Source organism: Pongo pygmaeus, chromosome 5 (assembly GCF_028885625.2).
Source record: "Pongo pygmaeus isolate AG05252 chromosome 5, NHGRI_mPonPyg2-v2.0_pri, whole genome shotgun sequence".
NCBI lineage: Eukaryota > Metazoa > Chordata > Mammalia > Primates > Hominidae > Pongo > Pongo pygmaeus.
This window is the reverse complement of record NC_072378.2, coordinates 116,198,770-116,212,251: the sequence shown is the minus strand read 5'-3', so window position 1 is coordinate 116,212,251 and position 13,482 is coordinate 116,198,770. Positions and strand designations below refer to the sequence as shown.

Genomic DNA, 13,482 nt, shown 5'->3' with positions numbered 1-13,482 from the left:
GTGATGAAATAAACTGTACAATAAAGCCCCATGACACAAGTTTACCTATGTAACAAACCTGCACTTGTACTCCTGAATTTAAAAGTTAAAAAAAAGTATTTATATTGGCAAAAGACAGGAAATAACACAGATGTCCATCTATAGGGCAATGGTTGAAAAAACTATGGTGCATCTATACAATGGAGTACTATGAAGCTGTAAAAAGGAATGCAGACCATCTTTACACAATGTTATGCAATGATCTCCAATATAAACTGTTATCTATAATAAAGCTTCAGGTCAAGTCAAGAAAAACTGAGTCATTTACAAAATAAAGTATGTATATACTGTGATGCCATTTACTTAAGAAGTTGGGAGGGATATAAATGAATAATACATTTTTTAATAAAAAGGATAAATCAAAACAATGTTTTAAAAATAGTTACATATAGAACGAAGGTGAAACACAGGGTGGATAGGTCAGTAACAGAGGCTACCTTTCTCTGAATATTCCTTGTTTTATAAATTTGACTTCAGAAATATATGATGTTTGCTAGAGCTGGCTTATATTGGCTCTTGGTGAATGTTCAGGTATTTTGTGATCGGGTTGTCTGGAAACTGACCGTACCATGGAGATCAGCAAACACATCTCCTTCACCCTCAAGTTGGTTGTTAAACATGTATCGGAACACCAGAGAAAACATATGTACTTTAGGAAAGTATAAAACAAATTAAATTTAAAAAGAGCATTCCTAAAAATTGAAAGCAAAATGAAACAAACCTAACAGTGAATTGAGTGGGTAGTATTACCACATTGAATCAACTGTGTCACATGACTTTACAGCACAGTAATGCAGCTCTAGTGAAAATACCAAAAGAATTGCAAACATAATCAAATGGCTTATATTTTCTTTCAATATTCTGATATGAATATTTATATTTTATTTTGAGAAATTGTGAGTATCATGGAATGAACAAATGAATAACTATATTACTGGCATGAGTACTGGGGTTTTTAGCATGGGACCAAGGAGCTACAGATACAAGATTGAGGTCATTAAGTAAACACCTGTGGTCCTGAATGTGCATTGGCTACATCAGTAAAAAGTTATCATATATCTTATATTTAAGGAACATCCTGTGCATACGTTTCTAGCTCTGTTCACTAGAGAGAATGACCAACCCAGAAGCAATGTGCATCCCTAGGACCCAGACATCCAGGCACTCAGACTGTGGTTTCTATTTCCCACAAAAGAAACCAAGAGTCTGTGGAGAAATGTCTTATTGTAGATCTGGGCCACGAAAGGTATAAAATATTAGAAGGAAAGAAGCTATAAAAAAAACTACTGGGATCATGGTCAAAAGAACTCAGGAGCCAACTGGAAGAGGAGAGGCTCTCACTGGCCAAAAATGGGGAAAAAATTCTGAACAATAGTAAGATTAATAAGTGCCATGGACTGAAACACATACAATACATTATAAACTCAATGTTTATAATGATACTCAAACACACACACCTCCCTCACTACACCTGTGGAGGATGCTAGGAGCAGCTTATTGTTCTCAAATGCTGGTAAAGGCATTTCTCCTGCTTTTTCTATACACACTGTACTTCAGGGTAACCAAATAGTTGATGAAGGGGTGTGTTTTTCTTTATAGAAAATATCCTAGCTAATAAATAAAATACAAATGATAAAATCAGAATATCATCATTTTATAACCTATAATAAAACATTGACTGTAGGCAATTACCAATGTCCAGTAACACCAAAGAGACAGCAGCAATTAAGGGCTTCCTGACAGAAGTATATCATGCCACTCTCTGTAAAGTGTTCTTGCCAAAAAATGTATTTGTGTGTGCTGTATCTGTGTGTGAGTGAATGTGTGCATCTCAAACCTGAAATCAGATGAAAACTCTAGATTTAACTACCAATCTCCAGAGCAGCAAGTTAAGTGACAATAAATTCTATATCATAGGAAATTGCATGAGATAGATGACACGGCTTTTCAACAAGTAAACTGCAAGGGAGTAAAAAGTGACACAAGACACCTAGAGTAACAGGTACTTTAGTCCATTTTACACTACTATAACAGAATGCCACAGACGGGGTAATTTATGATGAAAAGAGCTTTATTTGGCACACCGTTCTGAAAGCTAGGAAGTCCAAGAGGATGGCACCAGTATCTGGAGAGAGCCTTCATGCTGTAGTATCGCATGGCAGAAGGCAGAAGGGCAAAAGAGGGCAAAAGTGTGCAAGAGAGCAAAAGAGGGCCGAGCTTGCTTCTATATAAAGCCCACTCTCACAACAACTAACCCATTCCCACAATAATAACATTAATCCATTCATGAGGGCATAGTCCTCACAACCTCATCACCTCTTAAAGATCCCACCTGCCAAAACTGTTACATTGAGAATTAAGTTTCCAACACGTGAACTTTGGGGGATACATTCAAACCATGACAACAGGGATATATGAATCAACCTAATTTCAACAAACAATTTATCAATCAAAAAATATATGTGGATATGTATGTATGTGTTTCTATATGATACAGACGTGTATATATATGTTTGTGTGTATACATGTCTATATATGTACGTGAACTACAGGATTTGATGATATTAAGAAATGGCTGATTTTTTAATATGATGATGACATTGTTTTAAAGAAAAAAAGACTCCTTATCTTCTGGAAAAATATACCAAAATATTCACAGGTAAATTGGTACAATATATGGGATTACTTCAAAATTTGGAGTAGTGGTGAATGAAAGGAGAATTGAGTGACAGTGAGTTGAGATCAGTTTGAATGACAGGCATATAGGCATTTATTGTAACTATTCTCACTACTTCTATAATAGACAAGTTTTCTGTAAAAAAGTTTAAAAAGCATATGAACACAAATAACAAAAACCAATGTAACTAATATTAACAAGCTGGTAATAGAACACTGATATCAGACTATACATTCTAACTTAGGAGGCCATCATGATCACCCGAGGAGCTTTAAGAAAATATAGTCTTTGAACCACCACTATCTTAATGAACCTCAAAGGCTGAAGGAATTGTGGCATTTCCCTCAGGACAGCACAAGTGGGGAAAAGAGGCTGAGAACCACTGTGTAAACACTTTAAGGGTATAGAATATATATTATTCACCCAGTATTTATCTTAATCTCTAACACTTAAGAAGCACTTAAGAAACATAAGGTGAATTAATTAACGATCCACAGATGTGCAAATGAATAGGCAAGCTTAATAGCAGCTAATCAGTAGATGTGAAAAAAATCATTATTCATATTTGATATTTAAAAAAATTACTCAGGTTATAGAGTTTAAAGACTATGGCTCTCTGTTTTGAGTGGAATGGATTTCCTTCATAAAGCCACAGACTAGTCACTTCAAACAGCTACAAGTAAACACCCAGAGTAAAAATAGTTCTAAATACACAATTGGGTGGGGTGTGGCTAGAAAATATTCTGATTCTACAATCTGTTTTGGACAAGACAGTGCTTCTTATGTGACTAACAAAGCAAACAGCAGTCAGATTCCTTGTGCTGAAATAAGTACACTATTTGCAAAAAGGGTTGAATGTCCAAGGCTTATTCAATAAGGACACCACATTTTCCAAAACTAAAGGGGAGTATAGAATGACAAATACCCACATATATTTACATATCCCTAAAAGAAGACATACAACCTCCTGGTATGGATTTTTTTGTGTCTCTAATAAGTACTAACTGGAGCCAAGTCTACCATCTGACCATGGAGAACAGCAGAATACCTCAAACACAGGAATAATCTAATTTTAAAACTGGGAGGAGCTTAGAAACCACCTAGTCCAAACTTTTCATTGTGTTGATAAAAAACAGACACCCAGAGAGGTTAAAGTGAAAGGCTCTGAAAATTGTTGCAATAGCCACAGATGAACAAATGGTATACACCGGGGCATAGCACTATGTATTAAGAGCTGAGAACTAGTCTTCTGAATGTTCACATGAATCATAACTAACAGGGTATCAGTCTCAATTATAAGCAAATAGCAGTATGTGTGTGCATGTGTATCACCATATATACACACAAAATATTAAAATGTATATTTTTAATAATTACTTTCAAAACAAATTCAACCTAGCATTCAAAAGCATCCATAAAGTTACCTCACTGACTTTTTCAAAATTGTGTCCAAATGAGCCATAAGCCAAAAGGCAGGTGTTTTCTCACACTTATCTTTTGTAGTCTCCTACAGATGTAGCAGAGTACATATTATAATTACAAAAGCTATTCCATATATAATTTCCAAATGACGAAAGAATAATTATAAACTTTCCTATTTTGTTATTCTGAACTGCTCTAAGAAACATATTTTATATGTATCTATAAGTATTATACAGAGACATATATAACAATGTAAATTTTTTTTAATACGGCAATCAACAAAATGCTTAAAAGCAAGAGGAGAGAGGCAATGAGATGCCTTATCCATTTACATTTCCATAAAGGGCTATACAAGACTTTGTTTAAAATACAGAAAATTGCTTGCAGGGGAGGGAAAGGGAAATGAAAAAGGCCAAATCTTTAGTTCATTCACTGGTCAAACTTTCAATTATTTAAACTACTGATTAGTCCTGAATCCATACTACTTTAATTCTGTGGAGGTAGAAAAATGATGTGTCTATGCCTGTGCGTGGAATTGTCCTCCTCAACCAGTTCACCTGCATAGTCAATTTGATTTGATTCAAAATGATGAAATTAAATAAGATAAAAAATTTGGACTCTCAACTTCCCATCTTTATTAGATTTTTTAGGATCCTAAAAACTGATTTTAAAGGTTTCCTAATATTGTTAAACAGACTCTAACTACCAAAATTGACAATAGTGTTTACTTCTACCTTTGAGGAAAAGTATTTCTAATTGGGATGATTCCTAACGCAAGTTAAGCCAATAATATTTTTTTTAAGCTGAAAGCAAAGTTTGAAAATTTTTTTCTCCTGAAATAAACACAGCAGTCTTATGTAAATTAACATAATATGAGATTATCAAATTAAGGGGTTTTTGCAAACTCTACTGCAACTCTAAAGTAAACCCAAATTTAAGCAAGAAAATCTGAAGTCATTTACTGAATATAGCATAGTGTTGTGAATAAGGGATCTAAATCCTTCAGGATAATTATATTGCTAACTCTACTATCAAATTCATTCTACTATTCAAATTTTCCCTGTCTGAAAAAATTGAAATATTTAATATGCTATCATATTTTAAATTTCTCTTAACTTCTGAACACTTACACTAAAATTCTGATATGCAAAACAGCATACCTACATTTTTAACATTTTGTTTCTTTTGCTTAAGCTTAAAAGTAATTAAGAATTGGGGTCGGCTATTTTCACAAAAATTTATGAATATTAATAGACACATTGATAACTTTATGTAATAACTCAATAATTTAGATGATGATTTAAATCCAGTACCCCCTTCAAGGAATTCTTTATCCGCTTTTATGTACTATCACACATTACATAATATCAACCAATTAACATAAGAATGTGCTTTTCAAAAATAAAAAGGGGGTATCATCATTCCATCATGAATCAGCCTAAACACTAGAGTATTAACTAATAAAATAAAATCACAGAAAAAGATAGTCCCTGGTTAAAACTACTAATATATATTTAAGATAAAGGGTTTATTTTTCAATAAGAAAACAAGGAAAAGGAGAGCCCAGTCTGATCTTGTGTGCCTGCCCAATAGAACTTTCCACCATAATTAGTGCTTACCACCTTTGAGGGGAGGAGCTTAAGCTCAGGGTAACCTCATGTAGTAAGGGAAAAACAGTATAAATACCACTGAGCAGCTCTCGAGAGGCACCTTCTGCACTGCTCACCTGGGCAGAGGAGGCTTCAGAAAGCTGCCAAGGCACCATCTCCAGGAACTCCCAGCACGCAGGTAAGCGTACACTCACTGGTGGACTTCCATGTTAACTTGCTTGGAAAGAAACTTTAATAATTTAAATACTTGAGTTTTCTCAAGTATCAGAAGTATTGAAGTGATTTAAAAAAACGGGTTTCTACCAAAATGCACTCAGAAAGTTCTTTCTGCATCAGTCTATAGATGATAGTCCTAATAAAACCATATTGTAAAAATTTGCCCTAATCCGAATTTCAGTGTATTTTGAAACTATTAGATATTTCAGGCTATGTCAAAGATTCTGGATTATTTAATACAGACATCCAATCCTAATTTCTGTTTCTTTTTCTTTAGGTAAATCATTTTATTTTCACTTGATTACCTGAGTATAGCTTCCAAAAATAACTAAGACATATACTCACATAACTAAAAAATGATCTCTCATTTATTTATCGCACATATTAAAAATATATAGGATAGGTTAAAAAAGTAGATAACTGTATAAAGAACTCATCTGTGAAACATAAGAATAATAAAATAGGTTAATAACAATGCTGTATAAAGTTATTCTTTTCTGTTTTTCAGAATCCATCTGAGAATATGCTGCCACAAATAACCTTTTTGCTGCTAGTATCCTTGAACTTGGTTCATGGAGTGTTTTACGCTGAACGATACCAAACGCCCACAGGCATAAAAGGCCCACTACCCAACACCAAGACACAGTTCTTCATTCCCTACACCATAAAGAGTAAAGGTAAACTGAATTGTATATTTTGTTCTATTAACAAGTTGGTTGTTGCTTTCTATAATCTTAATAATCTCTTTAACAAAATGCATTTAACTTTGGTGTTATTTTCAAACTTCTGAATTAGTCCAAATTATTACAACAAAGTGATCTGTGAAAAAAGTAGAACAAGAATATCCAATAAGTGTAGTAGAAAAGATGTACTTGAAAATATAGTAGAAAGATATACCTGCAGAAAATTAGAACTTTCATGTGTAGAAATTTTTTTCTCAGATGCTGTTTTTGCACAAATAACTGCATGTAATCCAGAAATCTTGATCTAATCAAAACTAATCAAGTTTAAAAATTTTAAGCTAAAAATAACTGCCAATTGTACAAAGAAGGTAGCTGGTTTATTTAGCTGAATACTTAAACATTTACTTTTAAAACTAATTCAACTAGCCCACAAACAGATATAAAACCGAGTCTTATCAAAAAAATCTGATGCCCCCCAACAATGAACAAATGTAATTATGAGAATTGTCAAGCAGGCAAATGAAACTGTGATTCTCATAATTACTTATACATTTTGAATATAGTTTAGCGGTAAAATGCAGAGACTTAACTATAATGCATAAGCTGTGTGACCTGAGGTAAGTTACTTGTCCTCCCATGCCTTAGTTTCCTCATTTGTAAAATAAGGAGTAGCTATCTCAAGGGCTGCTGTGAAGTTTAAATGAATTAATACCTGTAAAGTGCTTTAAGTGTTGCTATTACTTCTACTACTACTTCTGTTACTCCTAGTTTTACTTCTACTACTTTTAGCTACAATATAGCCTTCAATAAGTTACCTTTCTTCTTGAATCTGTTGCTTATCTGTCCAGTTTTCTTGGTTACTCTTTGAAGATTACTGAGATAATATATGTAAAGCACTAAGGTTCTCAAAGAAGGGCAACTTCTAGGCCTCATATTCACTAATTTTATTTAATAGCAACTGACACGACTGCCTATAAAATAGCTACAGAATAATATAAACTGACTGTAGGCTTCAAACTCCCTTTCCATAATTTTTTTAATTATATATTTTATATTGTAAATAAAGCTAAGGATATTTGTTATAAACTTTAAATATTATGCTTTTGGGAACAACCATTTTGAGCAATGAAACTTATAGAATTGTCTTTTTAAGAAGAAAGATGGAATTTATTTCACAAAAGGAAACTTAATATTTGACAATAAATGCACACGTAAACAACAGATACTTTTGAATGACTCAAAATATAAATAAAAATTTTAAAAGTTAAAAGCTAGTAAAGAAAAAAAATAAAAGACAAAGGGACCTTCTGCTTTACTTGAAGCAACAAACACAATTTGAAATGCTATGAGAAACAGCACTGGATTCAATAGTTTCCATGATCACAAGATCAGACTTTTTAATACCTTAATAAAAGCATAACAAAGTCTTGATTTAAAAAGAAAATGCACTATTTTAGAATGTTAAAAATACTTTGATCTTCTCTTAATATACACCATTATCTTGGCTACTTTTGCAGAACAAATGAAAATATCTTAACAAATGAAAAGTTCAGAAGCTGTATTTAAACTACTAAATCCACCTTAGTCTCTTTTTAGATAGACACTCAACTACATTATCATCCATTGGCAGGCATTAATGCACCATAACAAACACAAAAGCCCACAGTCTATACAAGTAAAACATTAAGATGATAACAGAAATTCAAAGAGTTATTATATAATTCCTAGGCATATCTATCCAACACAGGTTAAAAAAGAGTTCTGTCAAAACATACTAAATTATGCTGCAGAGGATTCCACAGCCGGTGAGCAGATGCACGTGCCACATTCTGACACAACCAATCACGATTTCAGTTTGTAGCATTTAAAAAACTTAATAGTAGTAAGTAGTCATTTTACCTTGAGGATTGTGCCACCCTAATCTTGAATGAAGAAAATTTTTTCAGATGACAACCTACAAACAGGGGCTGTCCCCCAAGCATTCAATAGAAGTCAAATTCTTTCTTGCACTGAGAAGTTGAGGACCCATTAGGACAACATTCCAAGTGACAAAGTTCGCCCTGTCACTGTTGTTCCAGCCTCGGATGACGCCCAATGCACTCATTCCCATTGACTTGTTTCTCCTCTTTAACAGTAAAACAGATTTCCAATCAGACTAAGACAATTATTTTTAGTGTGAACACGACCCTTATAATCAGATTCTGAAGAAAACCTCAATCTAACATAGTTGGCATTTTAAAAAATACACTATTTTATTCCTCCAACCCATTAAAAAATTCCTCATTTATTCCTCTATTTGCAATATATCAATATCTACTTATACATAATATAATCATGTATGTACACTACAATCAATGAAATATTTAATATATGGAAATCTTTTACATAAATTTTTCTCACAGTCTTTCTCCTGATGTCATTTTCTGAAAATCCACAGGAAAGCTCTATGTACCGATTAATAAATGTTTTCAAATGGAAATATAACTCTAATTAGTACAAAAAATACCTAAATCTAAAACAATTATTTTCCTATTTTGGCATATCTATTTTAATAATTTGCTCTGCGTTTATATACACCAAATGTTTTCCAAATCTCAGAAACATCTCTAGCTGGTGCTTTCCCCATACTTGCGGCCCAGCAGCATTTTTCACATCACAGGCACTATGATTTTTAGTTTAAGTTTAGTTTATCAGGTCAAGAGAACTCACAGCTCTATGAAATCAAACACTATATATTTGTATTTAGGTAAGTACTTTAATACTATTTTATGTACCTCACCTATTATGTCTAATTCTCTAGTTCTTTGTTTCAATTTTAAGTCAATAATAGAGAGTATAAGAGCTCAGAGTATATTCTGAGGTAAAAGTAAATCAACCAAAATCTAACCTGTGTTCAGCAGAGGCATGGCAGATGTAAATCAGAATTAATTCTGTTTCTCTTTTATGTCTGACAGGGTAGCTTTGGGAGTGAAAATTTTTATAGTTCTTAAACATTTTCTCACTTATTCTGCACTAGTCTTTTTCTGCCTTTTCTGTACATGATTTTCCCAAAATAAATGTACTAAATTTACTTCCACTGCACTTATTATAGAGGAATTCTTCAATCCTAGCTCATTTTCATGAATCACTGTCATGGGATAAAAGTATTACGGTAGCCATGGTTTTGTGAAACCATCTTCTCCAGCAGAGTTTTTTAAAACAACATAAAACATATAATCTAAAACCATTTCAGACTGTTCTGTCTACATGGAATAAATGATGCTGAAATATCGTGTCCCAACTCATATTTTGAAAGGCAATGATTCTCTTTAATGTCACTAACCATCCCCTTCTATGGGTGGGTGTGTTGGGTGTGTCTTTTAGGTATAGCAGTAAGAGGAGAGCAAGGTATTCCTGGTCCACCAGGCCCTGCTGGACCTCGAGGGCACCCAGGTCCTTCCGGACCACCAGGAAAACCAGGCTACGGAAGTCCTGGACTCCAAGGAGAGCCAGGGTTGCCAGGACCACCAGGACCATCAGCTGTAGGGAAGCCAGGTGTGCCAGGACTCCCAGGAAAACCAGGAGAGAGAGGACCACATGGACCAAAAGGAGATATTGGACCAGCTGGCCTACCAGGACCCCGGGGCCCACCGGGACCACCTGGAATCCCTGGACCGGCTGGAATTTCTGTGTCAGGAAAACCTGGACAACAGGGACCCACAGGAGTCCCGGGACCCAGGGGCTTTCCTGGAGAAAAGGGTGCACCAGGAGTCCCTGGTATGAATGGACAGAAAGGGGAAATGGGATATGGTGCTCCTGGTCGTCCAGGTGAGAGAGGTCTTCCAGGCCCTCAGGGTCCCACGGGACCACCTGGCCCTCCTGGAGTGGGAAAAAGAGGTGAAAATGGGGTTCCAGGACAGCCAGGCATCAAAGGTGATAGAGGTTTTCCAGGAGAAATGGGACCAATTGGCCCACCAGGTCCCCAAGGCCCTCCTGGGCAACGAGGACCAGAAGGCATTGGAAAGCCAGGAGCTGCTGGAGCCCCAGGCCAGCCAGGGATTCCAGGAACAAAAGGTCTCCCTGGGGCTCCAGGAATAGCTGGGCCCCCAGGGCCTCCTGGCTTTGGGAAACCAGGCTTGCCAGGCCTGAAGGGAGAAAGAGGACCTGCTGGCCTTCCTGGGGGTCCAGGTGCCAAAGGGGAACAAGGGCCAGCAGGTCTTCCTGGGAAACCAGGTCTGACTGGACCCCCTGGGAATATGGGACCCCAAGGACCAAAAGGCATCCCGGGTAACCATGGTCTCCCAGGCCCTAAAGGTGAGACAGGGCCAGCTGGGCCTGCAGGATACCCTGGGGCTAAGGGTGAAAGGGGTTCCCCTGGGTCAGATGGAAAACCAGGGTACCCAGGAGAACCAGGTCTCGATGGTCCTAAGGGTAACCCAGGGTTACCAGGCCCAAAAGGTGATCCTGGAGTTGGAGGACCTCCTGGTCTCCCAGGCCCTGTGGGCCCAGCAGGAGCAAAGGGAATGCCTGGACACAATGGAGAGGCTGGCCCAAGAGGCGCCCCTGGAATACCAGGTACTAGAGGCCCTATTGGGCCACCAGGCATTCCAGGATTCCCTGGGTCTAAAGGGGATCCAGGAAATCCCGGTCCTCCTGGCCCAGCTGGCATAGCAACTAAGGGCCTCAATGGACCCACCGGGCCACCAGGGCCTCCAGGTCCAAGAGGTCACTCTGGAGAGCCTGGCCTTCCGGGGCCCCCTGGGCCTCCAGGCCCACCAGGTCAAGCAGTCATGCCTGAGGGTTTTATAAAGGCAGGCCAAAGGCCCAGTCTTTCTGGGACACCTCTTGTTAGTGCCAACCAGGGGTTAACAGGAATGCCTGTGTCTGCTTTTACTGTTATTCTCTCCAAAGCTTACCCAGCAATAGGAACTCCCATACCATTTGATAAGATTTTGTATAACAGGCAACAGCATTATGAGCCAAGGACTGGAATCTTTACTTGTAGGATACCAGGAATATACTATTTTTCATACCACGTGCATGTGAAAGGGACTCACGTTTGGGTAGGCCTGTATAAGAATGGCACCCCTGTAATGTACACCTATGATGAATACACCAAAGGCTACCTGGATCAGGCTTCAGGGAGTGCCATCATCGATCTCACAGAAAATGACCAGGTCTGGCTCCAGCTGCCCAATGCCGAGTCAAATGGCCTATACTCCTCTGAGTATGTCCACTCCTCTTTTTCAGGATTCCTAGTGGCTCCAATGTGAGTACACCCCACAGAGCTAATCTAAATCTTGTGCTAGAAAAAGCATTCTCTAACTCTACCCCACCCTATAAAATGCATATGGAGGTAGGCTGAAAAGAATGTAATTTTTATTTTCTGAAACACAGATTTGAGCTATCAGACCAACAAACCTTCCCCCTGAAAAGTGAGCAGCAATGAAAAAATGTATGTGAAGCCTCTCTTGAATTTCTAGTTAGCAATCTTAAGAAAACCTTAAAGATAAGGTTTTCTCCAATATTAAAAAATATCACCAAAGAAGTCCTGCTATGTTAAAAACAAAAAACAAAAAACAAACAAACAAAAAAAATCATTTAAAAAAAAACAGAAATAGAGCTCTAAGTTATGTGAAATTTGATTTGAGAAACTCGGCATTTCCTTTTTAAAAAAGCCTGTTTCTAACTATGAATATGAGAACTTCTAGGAAACATCCAGGAGGTATCATATAACTTAAATACTTGAATATTCAAATTTAAAAGACACTGTATCCCCTAAAATATGTCTGATGGTGCATTACTCTGAGGCCTGTATGGCCCCTTTCATCAATATCTATTCAAATATACAGGTGCATATATACTTTTTAAAGCTCTTATATAAAAAAGCCCCAAAATATTGAAGTTCATCTGAAATGCAAGGTGCTTTCATCAATGAACCTTTTCAAACTTTTCTATGATTGCAGAGAAGCTTTTTATATACCCAGCATAACTTGGAAACAGGTATCTGACCTATTATTATTTATTTAACACAAGTGTGATTAATTTGATTTCTTTAATTCCTTATTGAATCTTACGTGATATGATTTTCTGGATTTACAGAACATTAGCACATGCACCTTGTGCCTCCCATTCAAGTGAAGTTATAATTAACACTGAGGGTTTCAAAATTCGACTAGAAGTGGAGATATACTATTTATTTATGCTCTGTACTGTATTTTTATATTGCTGTTTAAAACTTTTAAGCTGTGCCTCACTTATTAAAGCACAAAATGTTTTACCTACTCCTTATTTACTACGCAATAAAATAACATCAATAGATTTTTATGCTGAATTAATTTGAAAGCAGCAATTTGCTGTTCTCAACCATTCTTTCAAGGCTTTTCATTGTTCAAAGTTAATAAAAAAGTAGGACAATAAAGTGATGGGTGGCTTTTACAGTTGTCATGGATATGTCCCTATACTGGGGATGCATCTTTATTCCCACAGACCCAACCACTCAGTGTTGACTGTGAAGAGGTACCCACAAAACCACATGCAATCTGAGTCAGGGTCAAGGGCTGATGACTAGGGATAGAAAAATGACAAAATCACCCCAAAGTTGTAATTTTCTCCTGGGAGGAAAGAAGCAGGTGACAGAGAAATATGCAGTTTGAACAAATATTCTGCAGTTACTATTTATTGCCTTGACAGGTTTTTAGTTATAATATTTAAAATTGTTTTGATGGCCTGAATTACATTTTAAAAAGGCAAGCAATTTTTTTATGTCAATCAAAAGGCAACACTTTTTCCAAGCTGAAAAATACTACTCTTGAGCATCTATCATCCTATTAGTTTAATCAGGACAATGTGGCTC

At 36.5% G+C, this 13,482-nt stretch overlaps 2 protein-coding genes across 6 annotated transcripts in view; one reads left to right on the top strand and one right to left on the bottom strand.

The window, feature by feature from the left end:
• COL10A1 (collagen type X alpha 1 chain) overlaps positions 1 to 12,947 on the top strand; it is a 95,650-nt gene extending 82,703 nt beyond the window's left edge. For both annotated transcript variants that reach the window (XM_063666516.1, XM_054491770.2), the window contains exons 2-3: positions 6,473 to 6,641; positions 10,011 to 12,947. In XM_063666516.1, coding sequence (XP_063522586.1) covers positions 6,488 to 6,641; positions 10,011 to 11,899 — 2,043 coding nt within the window. In that variant the 5' untranslated portion in view covers positions 6,473 to 6,487 and the 3' untranslated portion in view covers positions 11,900 to 12,947. The remainder of the gene's footprint in view (positions 1 to 6,472; positions 6,642 to 10,010) is intronic.
• Positions 1 to 13,482, bottom strand: part of NT5DC1 (5'-nucleotidase domain containing 1) — a 138,806-nt gene that overhangs the window by 107,631 nt on the left and 17,693 nt on the right. The window lies entirely within an intron of this gene.